Genomic DNA, 21340 nt, shown 5'->3' on the forward strand with positions numbered 1-21340 from the left:
ACATAATTGACCGTGAATGGGTGTAGGAAGGTGGCGGCGGCACCTCAAATCAGTGGTAGAAAGGTGGAGACGGCGGACTTTGCGCCGGTGAAGGTTGGGGTCGCCGGAGAAGAGGGTTGCCGACAGTATGGGTGTAGGAAAGTGGTGGTGGCACCTCGAATCACTGGTGGAAGGTGGATACGGCGGACTTTGCGCCGGTGAAGGTTGGGGTCGCCGGAGAAGAACATAGTTGTTGAGGGGGGAAGAAGAAACAGTATCTCCCTCCAGAAGGAAGAAGAAAAATCTCAGGAAGAAGAAAAGCTAACTAATAGAATGAAAAACGTAAAAAGAATTGAGTGAGATTTGGTTAACATGCTCACTTTTAATCTCAACCTTTACTTTTTAATCTAATGACTGATAAAACATTCTCACATTCTTACATAACAAACTCATTCTCACTAGATATGTCTATATATATATATATATATATATAGGATCCATTGACACCAGGTGTCAACAGATTCATTGACACCAAATCTTAAACGTTCATTTCTCTTAATCTAAAGGTCAATAATTATTCATCAAAATCTTAATGTGGGCATTTAATATTTCCCTTTCGTAAAAATCATCTTCTTTCCTAAACGAGACTTGTCTACCAGCACCATATTCTACTTTTTTTTTTTTTTTTACAAAAGCACCATATTCTACTGTGTTTGTGTTCTTCCTCTCAATATCATACAATTGTCGTTTTTAATTTTAATAATTGAATATCCCCTTCTTCAAAAATAATAATAATTGAAAATCTAATTCATAATAAGCATATACTATTTGTCCTAATTAGTTACACCACCATTACCTTTCAAACCCAGTATTCTTCATTTTTTTCCATCGAAAAAAATGGTGAATCATAGAAGATTTTGGATTGGAGATGATTTAGGAATTTGATATTCAATTTGGGGATATTAAATTTTGGTTCAGGGACCAAAGTGACCAAATAGAATTCATATGTCGTTTTTGGTACACTTAGTGTGCTTTTGGTTTTTACGCGAAAAAGTTAATTTTCAATGAATTGATTTTTTTTTTGGGTAGAAACAATGAATTGATTTTATAAAATTGAATTGAGCCAAAAGTGAGTTTAAGGTAAAATGGTTTATGTTTATATATATTCATGTGAAAGAGAGTTGATTGATATATTCAAAACAAAAAAATAAAATCAATGCTAGAGGTAAAAGTTATAAATTATGGCTCTAAGAATAAATTCTAAAAACAAAATCAATTTAGTTGTGAGTAACTAAACAAGTCACAATCAATTTGCTAATAATTTTTAAAATTCTATTTTACTAGGTATTAAAGTGGAACCAAACATGTGATTAGCAAATGTACATAAAAATAACTTTTGTAAAGGTAAGGTCCTAAAATAGTATCCATTTACTAGTAATGACTAACTTTTGACTAAGAAAAAAAGCATTGATAAAATTCTTCATATCGACGAGCAATTCAACAAGTTCCATCTCCATAGCAGCAGCAGCATGAAAGGACTATACGACACTAACATGTACCTCAGAAGAAGAAGAAGAAGAAGATGAGGAAGGGAATCCAGGGAGAGAGTCTATCACTGCTTGAATAACAATCTCTCCTGGGAGAGTCGTAACGGATGTCTATCCAGAACAATGTTATATACAAAAGAATGTTACAATGAGATATATCAAGAACAATATTATATATCAAGCTCTCAATGTTACAATACAAAAGAATTCAATCTCTCTCTCTCACGTGAATATTTTTCATAATTTATATTCAATGTCTTTCGATATGAATATTTATATTTTTTTCTGGTCCTTTTATTACTTTATTTATTTCAGTCATATATTCCAGAATTCTCTAGTCCTTTTATTTAACTTTATTTTAAAATTTAAATATACAATATGGAATTCTCCGATCCTTTTATTTTTAATTAACAAATATTTTTATTTGTTTAACTCTTACCAAAACTTTCTTGAGTATATAAACTTATTTAAGTTTGAGGAATAATTTTTAAAAGGGTCACAATTCAAACCCCCTTTCCACTATCATCTTCATCATTGTTATTTCCACTTTCTCCAAAGACATAATCAAATAATCTAGAACTTCTTGGTGGTTCTATTTTTGGTAGTCATATGAAGAATTTGTTGATGAGTCATGGTGGTAATTCACCAACAAAATCACAATCACAACAACATATACAATCAAAGTTCTAACATCAAAGTCCCAATTTTTTCTCTCTAAAGTTTCATCTAGTATTTGTTACCTAAATACTCAAATTAAGAGTGTCAATTTAAAATTACATTGAACTTAATAAATAAAAGATTTTTTTTTTTTTGTGGTGATTTGAACCCAGACCTTGTATTCTTGTGCTTTTTTTTAATATGAGATTCGATTCCTTTTCTCCGGTGATTTTTGTTCTCGGCGTGAAAAGGTCCAAAAACGATCACGGTGGCTGCTGATACCGTTTTGTAACGGCCGCAATCCCGGTACCGGTCCTGTTTTTGAAACCTTGGATAAACCCTTAACCTAGTTCCCCATCATCAAGTCTATTTTTTTTTGTAGTCCACTTAAAATTTAATCTATAATTAATCTGTGAATTGATGAAAACGTTGTTAATTGATAATGTTGGAATGAAATTGAAGGTGTAATGGGAAGTAAAGATGGAGGAGATCCATTCAAAGGAGTGGATTGGAAAGCCGTTGGCGGTGAGATGCAGCAAAACCCTAATGTCAAACCAACTATTGCAAAACGACTCCCCAAGAAAGTTAGGAACATACCAGACCACTATTTCCTTCCCAGATATCCATTATCACACACTTTGTTGTTCTGTGGTGCTTGTATTGCCGCTGGAGTTGGTGCCGGTATGCTAGTAGAATCCTGGATCGACAAGAAAGTTAAGAGTGTGTTTGGATGGGGGAATGTTTTGAGGGAATGTAATATTTTGAGGGAATTCAACTACTTTAAAGGTGAATTCTATTGTTTGAATTCACCTCAAAGTAGTTGAATTCTCTCAAAACATTACATTCCCTCAAAACATTTTCCATCCAAACACACTCTAAAGGTACCAATATCTATGCTTTTTGCTCCGAAATTGATTGATATTGTTTTGTTTAAGGGACCAAATTGTTGTTTCACAAATTTGAGGGGCTAATTTATCAAACTTTAAATTCTTATTTAGTTTAAGGGACTAAATATGCATGTTTTGGCTCTAATGCTAATTACTAAGACTAATTTTAGAATGTGTTTAGATTGATAGAAAGAATTAAAACGAAAGGGATAGGAAAAATAAGTAGTATTGTATGTGTATCCTATTGTGATTGACAAATAAAGTAGAACATGATAGAATACACTCTTTCTTTTTTCTTTTTTAAATTAAAAAGCTTCCTTCTTGTAAACCAGTTCTAATTTTCTGCTATTGTTAGGGTACTATCAAAATTGGTTTGGTACCATACTCGCTGCTTTCATGGAAACTACCTCGACCTCGTGAACTTTTCCATCATTGTTCATCCACATTAGTCTGTAATAAATGAAATAAGCCAACCAAAAATGGATTGGCACCCCGAAGCCTTAGTAATACTAGACAGGATTGTTTAGGTGTTGCAATAATTTGATAGTTTTTTGCATATTACTTTTTATGCAGACGATGCTTCACTGATAAAGTTCTTCGCATAATATTGTAGTTCTTTGCATCGTTTGTACGGTAATATGAAAAGCATTATATTTTAGTTCCTAAAAATTTAATGGTTATTTTCCTTGCATATTGATAAAGTTATCTGCATAAGAAATGTTCAAAAAGAAGAAGAGTAGACGAAAACAAATCCCCTTTGCAAGATATGATAATAAAATTAACCCAAGAAAGAGTCTGAGCTCATTGATTGAACTACCATGCATTTTACTATTCTGCCCTAATGTTTGAATCTTGTGTCCTCGATATGAGAATTTTAAGAAGTTCTGGACATCTTTTATAATACATAAATAATTTCTATTCACTTTACCCATTCAAACACTAAATAAATAAAAAAGTTTAGTTGTTTGAAAACCAGTGGTTTTATTCTTGGTTGTTTTTAAAATTTGAGATTATATATTGTCATTTTCTTTTACTTTTGTATTGCAGTGTCACATGACTGCCTCTCCAGTCTCCAGCACTCAAGTCACAAATTCATTTGCACTCAAACTTATCTACAGTTATTAGTTTAACAAATAAGGGTGATACAAAAGTTTTTGTTCTTTCTTAGACTCCGTTGATCGGGTGGTAGGTTATTAATTGACATATTTCCTCCTTTAAAGGCAACTAGATGTGACATGATTTATGGTATACATTCATTCCTATTCGATTATTTTATGACCCTTATTCATTTTGCTGATTATGATAATTGAAAAGGTTAGAATTTGAGTATCAAAATCTGCATTTATGATTACTACCTGGTCGTCTACGTTTACTCTATTAGTTAGATCTATCATATTGTAGATAGGATTCTAGGAGTGGGACAGTCATGACATGAGGTTAGCTTTTGAATTTTCAGAAACATATACATGGTTTAGGTTTAGACTTTAGAATGCTTTACATACTTCAGTAAAAGAAAATTCATTCCAGTTTAGATTTGCTTTTCCCCATGATATATACATTATCAAGTAAAATTTGTAATCATTTATTTTAATCAGTTTTAGAAGCCCAAACCTGATACATCAAAACTGTAAGAACTAATGTAATGAATTTGACCTTTTTATAAAAAGTAAATTTGAGATAACATTCTTGTTGTGCAAAGCACTGCGATGCAAGGGTGCTTATACTTGAAGACTATACTATTTTATGCAAATTGAGGATAATTAATCATGTTTAGTTATTTTAATTTTAAATAAATCAACTTGCCATAATTGTCTAAGAAACATGGATGTGTGCTTCGTGTACTCATGCAATGTACGGATAAATTATGAGTGAAAATATAATAGTTCTACGGTACACCCGCAAATTAAGGTGTACCGGTACTCCTACTTCAAAAATCTTTAAATTAATTATTATTTTTTATGGAATAAAGAGCTATTTGTTGATATTTATATTTTAGAAAATGTCATTTTGTAAGAAAAAAACGTCATTTCATTGTTTATAAAAATCATACTAATTTTTTTTACATTTTATTGTAAAAAATAATCAAAATTCTCTATTACGAGTACTAAAAATTCAGAAAAATTAAATTTTATTTCGTCGACGTTTTTGGTTAATAAGATTTAATTAGTATAATTATAGGTGATGGAAAACAATTTTTCTCTTCAAAAAATAACACATTTAACTATTAATTTGTTGATTGGGTGTACCAATACACTCAAATTTTTGGATATACCATAAAATTTGCTAATATAATATATTATGTATTGTTTAAAAGTATATATATCAAGCTTCAAATAATACTTAAGACAAAGCTGCACAAAAAAAAAAAAAAAACTAGTTCTTCCGGCAAACTTAATCGTTTTTTTCTTTTTGAAAAGTTCTCAATCAATACTTGAAGTATCATTCTCTCCAATTTAGTCCCTTCCCGTGGGCTCGAAAAGGTAATCTAGAATCTATTATTTTTTAAAATGCTAACAAATAAGGGAATAATTTTTGGTTGGTCATAACCATAAATTTTGATCACACCTATAAAAAAAAAATACATCATTTAGTTATTTTAATAAGATTCATCTCTTTTTACCTCTTTTCTTTTATTTATGCGAGTATGTTTAGATAATTTAGATTTTGTGACCACTTGCATGTTAAGGACTTTTGTTAAGAAACATAATATAATATTAGGGTGGCATTTAATTTGGGAAAGGCTAGTTTTTTCCCACCATGGGAAAGCTTTTTCTGACCATTGGATCTAATAAAGAACACATCTTTATCATGAACTCTCAGTATCAAATCTCCCTCACTTTTTCTCTCCACCTCCTCCCAACAACAAACTTCCTTCCACACCATCGGTGGCACCTACTCTTCCACCACCACCACCCCCTTCCCCAATAAATGGATCAACCCAATAAATCCATTTCTCTTGTGGGTGACGCCATCCATTGAAATGGAATTTCAAAGGCCACTCATTTGGATCAAACACATAAGACAATGATGATGGGTTAAAACCAAAAGGTCATGGTTCATAAATGGAATTTGAAATGGGTTTTAGAAAATGAGCCATTCTAAGAGTTGCTTCACTGTGACCAGTTGGTGAGATCATGAAATCTTCCCTCACCTCCATCAATGGCTGCTCATTCATCATGGATACCACTCTGTTCTTGAAAAAGCTTCAACCTTTACTGAGAAACAAGGATGAATGAGATATTTATTGGGTTGATCCATTTATTGGGGAACGGGGTGGTGGTGGTGGAAGAGTAGGTGCCACCGATGGTGTGGAAGGAAGTTTGTTGTTGGGAGGAGGTGGGGAGAAAAAGTGAGGGAGATTTGATACTGAGAGTTCATGATAAAGATGTGTTCTTTATTAGATCCAATGGTCAGAAAAAGCTTTCCTATGGTGGGAAAAAACTAGCCTTTCCCAAATTAAATGCCACCTAATACTAGTAGTATTTTATTGAAGATTGTATAGTCAACTTTTTAAAAGTTCGATTATCCTCTTTTGAACACAAAACTTTTCTTTTATGTTTCTTAGCAAATCTCCTTATGATACTTGTCGGCATGACTCATTTTTTAAATATTTGGATTTTTTTTTCCAACAACGATTAAAAAATTGTTTAAATATGCATTTCGTCCATGTAATTTAGGCGTGTTTTGATTTTCGTCCTTATAAAAAAAAAATTAAAAAATCCCTGTAAAAAAAAGTTGTTTTAAAAAGGTCCCTGACCCCACTTTTTTGCTGACATGGGATGGTTTTGGCCACATGGCAGTTGTTGACTGTGCAAATTTTGCCACGTGACAGTCCACGTCATTTAAAATAAAATAAAAATTAATTCTGAATTTTTTTTTAAATTAAAAAAAATCATGAAAAAATTCCAATTTTTTTTAAAGATGAATAAAAAATTGGAAATTATTTTTTAAATCTGGAAATTAGTTTTTCGAAAAAAAAATGTAATATATAATTTTCAAAAATTTAATTTTCACTTTTTTTGTTAAATTTTTTAATTTTAACAGTATTTTTTTCCAAATTATTTTTTATGATAATTAAATTTATTTTCATATTTTTTAATTTAAAAAAAGAATTTTCAGAATTTTGATTTTTTTTAATTATGTGGCATGCCACGTGGCCAAATCATAACTGAAGTGGGGCCAGGGACCTTTTTAAAACAAAAAGGTTTTTACAGGGATGTTTTCAAATTTTTTTTTTTACAAGGACGAAAATCAAAACGCGCTCAAATTACAGGGACAAATTGCATATTTAAGCCTTAAAAAATATATGGTTACACACAAATTTATTTAAAATTTAGTCATAATATTAAAATTGTCCTGTCCATATACATTTTCTAAAAACTTTTTTCATCTCTCACTCTAAATCTCAACCTCTCTCACATAAATATTCATGGATATGTGTCTAAATTGGAGAGAATATGGATATTGAAAATTTAATTTCAAAACTGAGATAGGCGTAACAAGTTTTTTAAGGGACGTGACCAGACAAATTTAAATATTTCATATTGAAAATGTGAAATTATTAAGATATAAGAGAATTTGTTGAAGTGTAATTTCTACATTTACATTTATACTTCCATAGAAAATATTCATTTATATGTAAAATTCTTAAGTAGATGCACCCGAAGTAGTCTTTTAAGATCATGAAAGCAATGCAAGAAACCATAAAGTAAACAAACCAAAATTAAATTTATTGGTTTATTGTAAGATTAAAAATATAGGTAAATTCCACTAACTTGTTGATTCAAAAGAAAATCAGAATAAACATTGTGATGTGTGAAGCATAATTTGTTTGCAGTGAGAATACGAGGAAGAAGTAGCATTGTTGAGAAAGAGATAGAAGGGTCATCATGTTGTGTACTATAAATGTCACCCTATTTGTATAGCCATGTTATTATAAACACAGTATTTAAAGACTAATTTTACCAAGGTCTGAGGAATATGTTGAACATGCAATATTCCTTGAGTCCCTTAATTACTTATATAAAGTACTTGAATCCCTTAATTACATGTTGGTTGTGATACATTCTGAAGAGAGATTATGACAGCAAATCTTTGTCTACCAATCCCTGCCCACACCCGTTGAGATCAAAGAGGTTAGTCTCTAGTCTAGCCGAGAGTTGGGGGCTTTGGTCAAAAGAAGAACATACCTTAGATCTGCCAAAAACAGTATGCAGGAAAGACTATAAAAGATGAAGAATAAATTTTCTTGGAGAATTCAATCTATGAATTATAGTATCATGCCCTTTACAATCAATAACTGGAAAATGATGAAATTACAAATCATGTACATCATACATAAGACAGATGTTATGAAGCACAAACTCAGACACGAACACGTCGACATTGATAATAATTTGAGAAAAAAACATATTCAATACAATTATATGTGTTGTGTCGGTGTCAGACATGATACATGTCCGACACCAAGGAACGCCTAATCTAAAGAGTATATTTGCTTCATACTCCCTTGATTATACACAAATAATAAGTAATTTCTAGAGTACATAAAATTTGTCATTTTAATCCCAAAAAGTATATAAAATTCAGTTACCTTAGTCCAAAAAATCTTAATCAAGAGAGACTAAAGTGACAAATTTCATATAATCTAGTGACTAAATATTTTATTTAAATTATTTTGATTTAGGGATTGTTTTTTTGGTGGTCGCCGGGGTTTGAATCCCAAACCTTACATATATCATTGTTCATACCAACTGAGTTAAGTTCACGAGGACCGATTTAGAGATTGTGTGATACTTCAATGACTGAAATTGAGAGTTTCTTGTTTTATTACATGCTCACAAAGGGGTTAAGTGGGATAAAGCTAAATAAACGTGTTTGGATTTTTAATCTAATCAAAATATTTTGATTTCTCATTGTCTCAACCGTGTTTTATCCACTTGGGTGTTAAAAAATGTTAACCGGTTGCCTTCAGATATTTATAGCTCTTAATTATAGTAGAGATTAGAATTTGTTAGTTAGTTAGACAAAGTTAGTTACAATTAACAGAAACAGTTATGCTTAACAAAAGTTTTGCATTGATCAAAATTAATAATATTTACTTCATTTTGTGGGCCCACGGGTTTGTTTTTAAGAATTTAGTAGTATAAAGTGAAAGGAGTTAAACTTTCTTATTAGTTTGCACTCTCAATTAGTCTTCTGTTATTCTGTTCCATTTCCATAGAAGTCATAGAAACGTCCAATCCACATTGTGCTATTTTTCTTGATTCACCACTGATCTGGTATGTCATCTTCACCTTCAACTATTCTTCTTTTCCTCTTCTGTCATATGAATGTTCTTGTTTTTGATTGCCATGCAAGAAATACAATCTTGACTATTTTTACTTCATTGCTCACTTGAGTATGGAATTCAATAAGCATTGATTTGGAATTCTATTAGATGTTCTCTTATGGCAATGTCTTTATTTTGGTCTTTTTTCTAAATGAGTATGATAATGGTTGTGATGAAAATTTGTTCATTAAGCCAGTTATTTTACAATCTTTGTTTTTATATTCAATTTGTCCACTGAACATGACAATGCAAATTAGATAAAGAGATTTCTAAGCATCTGTTTAAATCTTGTTTTTATGGCAATGTCTTTATTTTGGTCTTTTTTCTTAATGAGTATGATAATGGTTGATGATAATTTGTTCATTAAGCCTGCTGTAATACAATCATGTTTAATATCCAATTTGTCCATTGAACATGAAAATGCAAATTAGATGATGAGATTTCTAAGCATCTGTATACCATATCAAAAGATATATGTAAATAAGTTGGTTGTGTAATTTTAAGACTATTAGAAGAGTGCTTGATTGTGTGTTTTTCCTCATTACGTTGTATGATCTTAAGCTTACTTTTCATTATACAGTGAATATTGTGTGATTTCAGGAACATATAGGAGTGTGCTTAATTAGTGTTTAACATGAATTTTTCAAAAAAGTAATGATAACTGAGTAGCTGTTACTTAATTATCTAAGCTATGAATTTTTCAGCGCATAATGGCCAACTTGGAAACCTTGCTTGAATTCAAGCCAACCGGAAAAGTCAAGAAGAGTGGTAAGACTGTTATGGGAGTTTATGCTGACCAAGAAGTTCTCGATAATCTGCGTGATCTGTGTCTTGGAAATTGTCATTCGTGTAAGTAAATTAATCTTCTTATTATCATGCATATCCTTGTGATATTTATAATGTTTGAGTCTTGATTAATCTTTTTTCTATTCTTGTGCATATATATTGTTTCAGTTGCGCCATGCACTGATATAGGGGAAGCCGAGCATTTCTTGAAGAATAGTGGTAAGGGTTATTATGATCCGATCGCAGTTGATATTAGCTTGGCAGAACAAGATGGATATAAGTTTATCAAACTTCTTAAAGCTGATCAATTCAGGAACGTGAAGGTTTATGGTACGTATTGTAGTGCATTTTGTGGTATATGTTTGCATAATTTACCAAATTTTTCCTCATTGTGCTATATGTTCTTAACCTTACCTCTATTATACAATGATTGTGAGATTTTAGGACTATAGAGTAGTGCAATTAATTAGTGTTGACATAAATGAATTTTTCAAAACAAGAAAAGTAATGATAACTGAGCAGATGCTACTTGATTATCTAATTGCTAAGAATTTTTGAGAGGCATAAAGCATGGTACTTGATTTACCAAGTGTTTCCATATTTTGATAAATGCTCTTAACCTTAACTCTAGTATACAATCATGTGTGTGATTTTAGGACTATAGAGATTTTTGAACTAAAGTGGAGTGCTTAGTTACTACTGTTAACATAATGAATTTTTGCAGTGACGCATGGTGCAGATTTTGCAAAAACAAGGCTAGATGAAGTTCAGAAACACATGTGGGGTAATGCTTTGCTTGTCCAATGGCCTAAAACCGAGGCTGGGAGCTCCTCACAAGCAGCTAATTTAGGTGTTCTAGAGCCTAAGAATGTGTGTCCTAAAACCCAAGCTGTGAGCACCTCAGAAACAGTTGATTTTGGTGTTCTAGAGCCTAAGAATGTTCCTTCTGAAACCCAAACTGGGAGCTCCTCACAAGCTGATTTGAGTGTTTTAAAGGATCCTACATACAATGATCCTGAAGATGCTATTGTTTCATCTGATCTTCAACTGGGATTACCAGAAGATGATGATGTTTCAACTAAACTTCAGTTGGGATTCACAGCCAAGAGAAAGAGAGACACTAATGATCCAGAAGAGTAGTGTTTAATCTCAACCCTGAAGTTCATTTTCCTTGTATTTCCTTTTTAGATATTTCAGTTTTTGTTTCCTTTGAAGTTTCAAATTGATAACTTTTGAAAAGAATTCTTGCAGTGAGTGCATGAGATCACCATCTTTTCATTGGTGTAAACTAGTTTATTTCTTTGGATATATTTTTTATCACGTCTGTGTCACTAAGCTCGGTAGTGTTAAAATGTTCACTTCAATTTGCGAATGTACGGTAATACTAGATTGATGCTCTCATATTTTATAGCTAGAACACATTATAACCTACAATGTAGGAGATTTAATTTGAACTCGATGAGAATGCTTTGTTTTTTTCAAGAAGAACTCGATGAGAATGTTAGTACTAGTTTTGATTAATTCTATTTTGTATGGAGTTCTATGTAAAAGGAAGATGGTAAGAGCGGAATTGCACACACTAAGTTTAAAGAAGAGCGGTATTTTACTATATGAACATTACTTATAATATGATATGATAAATGTTAAATAGTGCCTCCTAGACACTCTTTTAAAAATGTTAATTGATAAATTTTTATGAAAATCTGTATATTTAACATATTGAAAATTGAAGTATTTGATTTATTTTTTAAATTAATTTCTTAATTTGCAATCTTTAAAAAGTATCCTGAAAACTCTTTTTAGCAAGATCGTTATGATATAAATACATTACTCGTGTGTGGAAAATGATATAGGTAAGACATAATAAACACACACCTCAAAAACATTCACACACGTATAGCAACAAAGAACATAGGAAAAAGATTTTCACTTCATTAATACATAATATTAATATAATATAGGCAAAATTATTTAGAGGTCTTTTATCTTATTTATACGTAATATTTTGGTCATTCATCTTTATTTTTTTTCCCTCTCTAGTCCTTTATTGCAAAACATACACAAATAATTTTTTTTCTTCATTTTATATTCAAAAAATGTTGAATTGTCATGCCACTTATGATAATCCTATTTTTTTTTTTTTAAATTATACCAGAAAAAGGATGAACATCATCATCATCTTCAAACCCACAAAAACCTAATTATCAAAAGAGTATGATATTTGTACAACTCTTTGATGCAACTTTTATGATAACTTTGATTCTCTCTCTTTCGATTGGTCACAAATCCAAATTGTATTGGCTAAAGATTAAAACCCATAAAACCTTAAAAAACATGCATCAAAGTGTTTCCGAATCACAATAGTAACATAAATAATTGTTATTTAGCTAAGGGAAATATAAATAATTCTATTACATCATTATTATACAAAGAAACGTAACAATGTCGGAGTACGTGGCAATGAAATTAAACTGTTAGTGTGAAGACATACTTCAAAATGGCCCACATCAATGTCTCCAATCTTTGTCAATTGCCTGGTATTCACATTGTAACCAAAATGAATGTTTTTAATGTCTGGAGATGTATTTCCTATTTGATTTTGACACTGAGGTACACGAAAGATAATTTGATTGTTGATCCACAAGCAAAATCTCACAAGATGGATATAAACCTCATGACCACAAGTAGCCACATAATCAAATGGTCCCATCTCATGATAAAGAGACAATTTTCCTGAATCAAAATTCAAAATGTAGATTTGAAATGTTCTATTAAAATCATTAGACATAATGCAAGAGAGGCGATTACCCAACATTAAACAATTTTTAGCCAGAATATTCAACTCATTGGGAAGTGGATATTCTCGCATAATAATTTCCTTGTCAACATTCATCACAATCACTTCCTTTTCTGTTATCCAGTAAAGATCATTGTCTCCACTATAGAGTGGCCGGCATAAAAAAAGTTGTCGAAAGGGAGCTTCTTTTCTAACTATCTCATTCCATGTATAATCTTTTCCAATTCTTAGCACATAAAAAACATACCAGAAAGCATCCGAACCCTCAACAAAATCTACAAGGAAAAGCTTGAATTCGGAAGTGCCAGGAACCCGTGCTATAGTACATTGCATACTAAATATCATAGGTTGTCGAGATATGGGAAAATCAGGAATCCTAAGCCAACACTTGAGGATAGGATTCATGACAAAAATTTGTTCATAAATATTGCAGAACAGCAATATACCATTACAAGTATCGATTATATCTCCCATTATTGAAGGTATTCCTAAATCAGTCCTTTCAAATTGGTCGTTCACATAATCTTTAAATTCCAAGAAATAAGAATTGTCCGGTTCCATGCAATTTTCAACATAAAGACCAAGTTTAGAATGTGCATGGCGTTCGTATGCTTCAGCAAAATGGGAGCTGCCAATAGTAGCAGCCCACAGTTTGTTTACATACCTTGCAGAGTTAAGCAGGCAATTAAGAGGAACAAAAGTAAAGATATGAAACCTCAAGTCTTCAAGTAGAAGCAACTTTGAAATCATTTTACAACTCTTAGTACTATTTGAGTTTTGGTTCTTGTTCTTCTTGACTTGATGACGTGAGTTAGAATCTGAATCACATAATTGACAACTGCATATAGTATAATCAGAGCAAATATATTAGTTAAACCGTCAATTATAAAAGTAAGAGTTCTTTTTCTAATAAAAACCATCAAATCATCATATTTTCTTATCCATAGTAGTCAATCTCGGATGGCGGTGTACGACCCCAGAATAGGATAGCATGATAGCATATAGTGGTCACCGATATTTGATTATTTTTTGAACAAATTAGATGAAAAATGCTATAAAGTATAAACAAACTTATATATTTCTCAACAAAAAAACTTATATTTAATATAAAATTATAAAACTCAAATCTCATGAGACATTCATAAATCAAAACACCAAAAAACAAAAGATAGAGGAACAAATAAAATAAATCATAAAATAAGAGAAACCATAAAACAAGAGAAAACTGAGGAGAAAAAAAAAAAAACTAATTTGGTTTTAAAACCCCAAAATGCCCTAAAAATCAATTTAGAAATTTGGAAACCATACAAAGTGTATTAAAAAAGGGACAAGTTAAAAAATTTCAACTAAAATCAAATAGCTGCTGAAGCGACAGCTATCTGTCCCGCCCCGCTATGCCGCTATAGCAGCTGAAGGCGGCCGCGCTAACTGATTCCACACCACTACCACGAATTGCGGAGCGGTTCGCAACCGCTATACTATTATGATCATATCATGGACTCAGTTGACAAATATCATATACCATAGAGACTAAATTGAAGAAAATGGTATAGGTTAACGACTGAAAAGGGATTTCATGTACATGATCAGATAAAGCAAAGAAGGAAATTGTTAGTATTTTTGTTTTGTTCCCTAATTGGATTAATAATACTAATAATTGTCGACAAAAATTGAGAATCATCATGATATATATTAAGATAAAATATACAAGAGAGATAAACAACAACATTGAAGAAGAGTGATAACTAGGTGATACCTTCCATGATCGCTGGCGTCCCAAACCTTAACCTCGGTACTCGCTATGTCGTTCATCGTTGCTTTCTTTTGAAGACTTAGGGCAATGACCTCTTTTGTGTTGTTTTATTGTTTATTTTATTTTTTTGTTTTGTTGTTTGCGTTTGGTTTCAATCCCATTTACTATAAAACCTTTTTATTAAAATCACATGAATTTAGAAAATGGATATTTGCATTAAAGTTGTTAGTAATCACTATTGATTTTACAATTTTATCCTTTAAGAGAGAGTTAATTTATGTTTGTTATTTATTATTAATTGAAGAAAAAGATGGGGTAAAGAAATAGTTAACGTAATTGAAAATAACAACAAAGGGTCTTATAAAAAATGGCAATCCCCGTGAGCTTAGCTTAGTTGGTAGGGATATTGCATATTATATGCAGGAGCCGGGGTTCGAACCCCAGACACTCCACTTCTCCACAATTAAATTGTGTCTGTCAGCTATAGCCACTAGGCTACTTGACAAAAAAAAAAAAAGGATAATTTTTTTTTTCTTTCAAAAAATCTTATAAGTAGGGACGGAGGTAATATTTTTTTATAGTTATGTTAATGGCTTAAAATACCAACATTAATGTAATATATTGTTATCTTTGTTTAAAACCAATCAACGTTTGACCAAAAAAAGAAACCAATCAACCGTTATTTAATATTAAATTAAATATAATATTCAAATCTCATGAAAATTCATAAATCAAAACAACAAAAAAAACAAAGGAACAAATAGAGAAATCAAAAAACAAGAGGGACAAATAAGACTTTTATCAAATTACCCTTATTAAGTATTGCATATTCACCATTAACATAAATGCCAAGTAATATTAACTTAGGAGTGATGTAAGTAGTATTAATTAAAGGGTACAGTTGAAAAAAAAAAATATTAATATTGCATTGAAAATCGATAGGGACAAATTTCTTTTGTAAAAAGGTTGATTTTTGTGGAATGGAGGGAGTAATGTTTAAAGGTCTTCCAATTGATGTCTAATATTTGTCTTATCTTAGAACAGAAAAACAAATTATCCATCGAGATGTGAAATCATCCAAAGCTAAAGTCGCTGATTTTGGATTTGCTAAGCTTGGTTTGGTCCTGTAAACAACGACCATACACACATTTCTACCAAAGTGAAGGGAACAGTCGGCTATTTGGACCCTCCTGAGTATATGAAAACATACCATCTCACTCCAAAAAGTGATGTTTACTCATTTGGAATTTTGCTTTTAGAAATTCTGACGGTGGAGCTGAAAAAAAGTGCTGAAGAGCGAGTTACATTAAGATGGGTAAGCTCACAATTTTGATGTTCCTTACATATATTTTCTTTATAACAGCCAAGTGATCCTGTAAGTTAAGACTAATTTCTGCCCGTCACTTCAGAAAAATAGATAATTTTTGTCGTTATTCTCGTTGGGAATAATTTGATATGAGAGAAAATTGTGATTGGAATAGATTTTGTAAGTTAGGCTCACAAAACTGACATGTAAAGGGATGATTATCCAAGACTTATAATCAAGACTACTTCATATCTCTAGTCAATGTGGGACTCTATGCACACCCTCTCACGCCTAGGACCGTACATTTCGAACATGGACAAATATGGATGGGGACGTGGGGTAACAAAAATCTTGATCCAAAAAGATCTATGATAGGCTTTGATCCTATCCTAAAATTTGGGCTTAGGGTCTAACTCAAAACCCTATAAAATCGATCTGTAAGGGAGGACTATCCAAACCATAATAAGAGATCTAGGAGTGAGTTTGATACACAGTAAAATTTCTCAAAGCTGCAAAATTGGTTTAAAAATGAGGATGGTCCAAGCCTTATAAGTTACAAGCACTACTTAGGTCATATCTCTAGTAGAAGTGAGGTTTTCAACATAAGTAATTGTAATTTCCCATTTGAAGAACTGTAGTTAATTACAAATTGTTCTCTTTGGACGTGTTTACGGGCATTAGCAACATGGGCAATATTTACTGAAAAGCATTATATATATGCAGAATTTTCTAGTGAACTAGTAATCGTGGGATGGGGTTAATCTTCTTGCTTCTCAGTAATGACTGCAGTCTGCAGTAGTAATAGATGAAAAACTTGGTTGTTGTTCCTCTTCATTCTTAAGCACTCAAACTAAATGATTCTGATCTTTTTGCAGGTCTTCAGGAAATATAATGAAGGAAGTGTGGTGGCACTGCTTGATCCTTTAATGCAAGAAGCTGTAAAAACTGATGTTGCTGTGAAGATGTTTGATTTGGCATTTAATTGTGCAGCACCAGTAAGATCAGATAGACCTGACATGAAAACAGTGGGTGAGCAATTATGGGCAATAAGGCAGATTACCTCAAGAGTATTAGTAGCACAACTTCAAGGAGAGAATGATTGGTGAATTTGACCATTATAATGATATTCTCAAGTTGGTTCTTTTTTAATTTTGCTTTTGAAAAAACAAAAAAAAAAAGAAGATATTTTCAGGCATTTTGACATGTTAATTTTCATTTGGGGTTTTAATCTAGATGGATTTCTTAAGTTAATTCAACCATAAACTGCAAAAGTCATTTTGAAGTTTAGATTGTGGGAGATTTTTTACTTAGAAAATAGCAACATGTTGACTCTGTTCCACTAGTGTGTTTATCTCTACCCCTTGACTCTATTCTACTTGTTGAAATATTTTCCTTGTAAAGTAGAATGTGGATTTTGGTTCCTTTGGATCAGTCCATGAAAATTCCTCAATCGAAATAAAATTATGGCTTGAATAGGTTATACAAGTAATCACTGTTGTCAATATTATGTTTTGTTTGTATAAAACATGTTTTGTTTTTGTTTGATCCTCTAAAAGTTTTCTTGTCATCTTATGTCAATATTATTTTAATCACTGTTGTCAATATTTTTGAATTAAGTGATAATGTGATTAACAAAGATCATCCCATTACCACATGAACCACCATGTGGCACTCAACGAATTCTAATGAATAATGACATCTCCTTTTCACTGTATAGTACCAAACGTTGAATTCGTTAACTACAATTTGCATGACTATTTGACTAAGAATTCGTGTTGTTTTATACTAGTAATAGTTTCAACAACTCCAATTTATGTAAACATTTTTGTGCATATCCAAAGTACGATGCCTTCAATGCTGTTACTATAGCAAAAGTACAATGCTGTTAAGTGCTCTTTTTCAAAGGACCTTTTTTTTACGGCGAGTTTTAGCATGGGGCAATTGTGAAATTGCCCCAACTTAGATCAATTTTATTTTATTTGCTATTATTTGTATAATCTTATATATGCTCAAAAAAAAAAAAAACATATTCAATTATAATTTGACTCAAATTAATTTATTTATGAATATGTTATTTTTTAATCTTCTGTTTAAAAATCTAATACATCCAACCCATTCTTAATAATCTTTTTAATTTGAAAACATAGTCTTAATATTATTTTTTTAATTTGAAAACATAGACTTGATTAGTTATGGTATAAAAAAAAATGTCGTAAATATAAATATATATATATATATATATATATATATATATATATATATATATATATATATATATATATATATATTTACTACATTATTTATAAATAAATCAATTTAGTTTGTATCTAACTTTGTAATATTAATCCCTACAACAAAACTTTGTAATACTAATTAGGGTTGAATAATTTTTTGGTCCTTATAAATATAGTAAATTTTTTTGAAGAAGTTAAATTAGCCCACTCAAATTGACATAGGGAGAATCAAACATGAGACCTTGAGAAAAAACACACTCCAAGATCCCAAGCCAAAGTGATATGTTTTTGTCCCTCTAAATTAGCTCACCCAAAGTGACATGTTTTTGTCCCTCTACAAAAACACAGCACACAGTTTTAATATTAATTAAAAGGGGACTAAAAATTTTGGTCTCTATAAATATGACGAAATTTATTTTTAGTTCTATAAAAATGACATGTTTTTGTCTCTCCAAAATATTTTAGTCCTTATTAAATTAAAATTAAAATTAAAATTGATATATTATAATTAAATAGAGCTATAAATTGGAATATAAAATTGTAGGATGTACAACTAATAGCAAATAAAACAAAATTGATTTAAGATGGAGCAATTTAACAATTGCCCCATGCTAAAACCCGTCTTTTTTACAGCCTTATGCTATTTCTAAATAATCCACTTTCTATTTTGGGTCATCTGAAAATAATATTTCTATTTTGGATATCGAATGGATAAAAGTAATAAAATATCACAACAATTTCATTTAGATGTTTCTTTTTTGATAAAAAAAATAAAAGTCAACTAATACCACTTGGAGGAAAAATGAATGAAGAATTTCTAGTCACACTTCTAAAAGTCCCAGTTACACCTAAAAATAACCAAAATACATTTAAAATGAAATATAATTCAAGAATCTTTTAAATCATTTTTCTCCTTCCCATAACGCATATTCATCTAAAACTAAGTTTATATAGCCTACGTAAACTCAGTTTACATATTCATATTCTAAATTAACAAGGAAAATTTCAGTATTATCATCAAATTTAATTAAATTTGGGTGTAACCAATTTTTTTTAGGGTGTGATTAGAAACTTCAAATGAAAGTTAACTTCTAAACTAAATAAAATACATTTCATCATTTCACTTTATTTTACAATTGAAACTATAAGTTATAACATCACTTTGCCTTTGTTCTATTGGTTTTCCATCTATACGAACATAGCCTTGTTGTTCTGTGTGGGAGGGAGGCATTCATAAATAATATTTGGTATAATGAGCTTAATACCGTGCAGCAATAATTTACAAGCCAAAGAGCTCATTGTGTAACAATTTGATTTTCCTTTTGGAAATGTGAGTATAATAATTCGGACCTTTGAATTCCATCAAATTATGAGGGAAAAAAACCATAATCTTTTCTAGAATGTGTAAGCTTAATTAAGCTTGCTGGTCTTGCTCAGATGCCAGAAAGAATTTTTTCTAGAAAAGTTTGCGAAAATCTTAATCTTTTCCACCTGCTTTTAACCGGAAAAGGATGCATACCCAATATATGTTCCGGTGTAAAATCATGCCGTGTTAATATGGCCACCACGGGCGATCTCTGTGGTCACCATGAACAAAATAAAACTTAGTTTAGTGAACTGCAAAACAAAAATAATAATAACAGTGCATTGCATTTAAAAAGGATTTCTTTACAGGAAAAAACTAACGAAAACCTTGGGATTTCTTTACAAGAATTGTATAACAACATATAAATTTAGCACCCTAGTTAACTTTCTGAATAAAAATTGAAAAGCTGCAACATGAAATAAGCAAATTACTTACACCGGGTATCACGAGCAAGTGTCTTAAACCGACCTCTCGAAAAAGTATAAGTGCCTTTGCCAGTGACATTGTTTCCACAACAGTGTAAGGCGAAGCATTAGTTTCTAAATAAGGCAAACCTTTGGCTTTCATTATAAGGTCATATACATTTGCATTGAAAACATTTGCTACACTCTTGGAGACCACAAGCACCATCATTATTAAGGGAAGCAATAACAGGTTATTGGTCAGTTCTAGCATAATTACACACAGAGAAACTGTCGTCCTCATAGATCCACCAAGAAGAGAAGCGGCGCCAAGTACAGCATAAAGGCCATTGCTAAGATTGGTCCGTTCTCCAACCAATATTCCAACCAGGCGCCCATACGATGGATGCACCAGTCACGATAATTGGCACAAACAGACCGGCTGGGGCAACAATTCCACAGCTAAAGATACTTAAAAAGAGACCTATGATAAAAAAAACCAACATTGACGAAAGCTCGAATTCATTGTCAGTGTGCATGCTAAATAGGTTTCTGATAGCATCGTCATTTGTGTTAAAAATGAGACTGGCAAGGCCATTGTAGTGATTAGGAGGGCATTGGAATTTCTTGTAGATTAGCTCGATTTATATGATTTTTTTTTTTATTTTAACATAAGATGACGTGTCTAATTTAATGATTTTAATTGGTTAACAGTGTAAAATACTTTTACACCGTAAGTCTATTATAATTAATCTAATACAATAAATATAACATTTTTCAAAAAAAATATAACAAATATAATATAAATTTTTATTTTTTTTAATGTTACCAATAAAATAACATTGCTATGGTAAAATTTGCTTAAGATATAATTGAAAGTCTGAAGCATTATACTTTCTGTATACACCATCTCATCACTATTATAAGTAAAATTTACATTTTAAATTCATTCAATTTTTTCTTTTTGAATGGCAAAATTATTATATATAAGGGGATTAAATCGCAAGTATCACACCAAGAAAAGAAAGAAAAAAATACCAAAAACCCCCCAAAGAAAAACCACCAACACCCTCAAAATGCTGAAACCCCTAACAGTAGCTCCTCAAAGAAACCAACACCGCCAATGAGTGATCAATTAGACATCCGATAGTGATAATGCTTCCAACGCACAGCTTCGACCACCACTCAAGTTTCGGTAACTCGAGGAGACATCACAACAGCCTAAAAAGGGAAAAATAGAAAAATATAAAAATAATCAATTAAAAAGGGGAAACTAATTAAATACCATTCCTTTTC

At 31.2% G+C, this 21340-nt stretch overlaps 2 protein-coding genes across 2 annotated transcripts; one reads left to right on the forward strand and one right to left on the reverse strand.

Moving 5' to 3' along the window:
* Positions 1–12517: 12517 nt before the first annotated feature.
* On the reverse strand, positions 12518–14875 carry LOC11426913 (uncharacterized). Its single transcript, XM_003610970.3, has 2 exons — positions 14741–14875; positions 12518–13822 (listed from the first exon to the last, which is right to left on the reverse strand). The coding sequence occupies exons 1-2, from the start codon at positions 14794–14796 to the stop codon at positions 12610–12612; spliced, it is 1269 nt and encodes a 422-aa protein (XP_003611018.1). The 5' UTR covers positions 14797–14875; the 3' UTR covers positions 12518–12609.
* A 961-nt stretch (positions 14876–15836) lies between these two features.
* Positions 15837–17382, forward strand: LOC11426914 (calmodulin-binding receptor-like cytoplasmic kinase 3). Its single transcript, XM_003610971.4, has 2 exons — positions 15837–16052; positions 16919–17382. The coding sequence occupies exons 1-2, from the start codon at positions 15936–15938 to the stop codon at positions 17147–17149; spliced, it is 348 nt and encodes a 115-aa protein (XP_003611019.2). The 5' UTR covers positions 15837–15935; the 3' UTR covers positions 17150–17382.
* The last annotated feature ends 3958 nt before the right edge of the window (positions 17383–21340 follow it).

Source organism: Medicago truncatula, chromosome 5 (assembly GCF_003473485.1).
Source record: "Medicago truncatula cultivar Jemalong A17 chromosome 5, MtrunA17r5.0-ANR, whole genome shotgun sequence".
NCBI lineage: Eukaryota > Viridiplantae > Streptophyta > Magnoliopsida > Fabales > Fabaceae > Medicago > Medicago truncatula.

Coding starts and splice junctions, on each gene's coding strand:
- LOC11426914 (XM_003610971.4), top strand. CDS start 15,936: ATGAAAACATACCATCTCACTCCAAAAAGTGATGTTTACTCATTTGGA. Junction 16,053..16,918: donor AGCGAGTTACATTAAGATGG/GTAAGCTCACAA, acceptor ATCTTTTTGCAG/GTCTTCAGGAAATATAATGA.
- LOC11426913 (XM_003610970.3), bottom strand. CDS start 14,796: ATGAACGACATAGCGAGTACCGAGGTTAAGGTTTGGGACGCCAGCGAT. Junction 13,823..14,740: donor GACGCCAGCGATCATGGAAG/GTATCACCTAGT, acceptor TACTATATGCAG/TTGTCAATTATGTGATTCAG.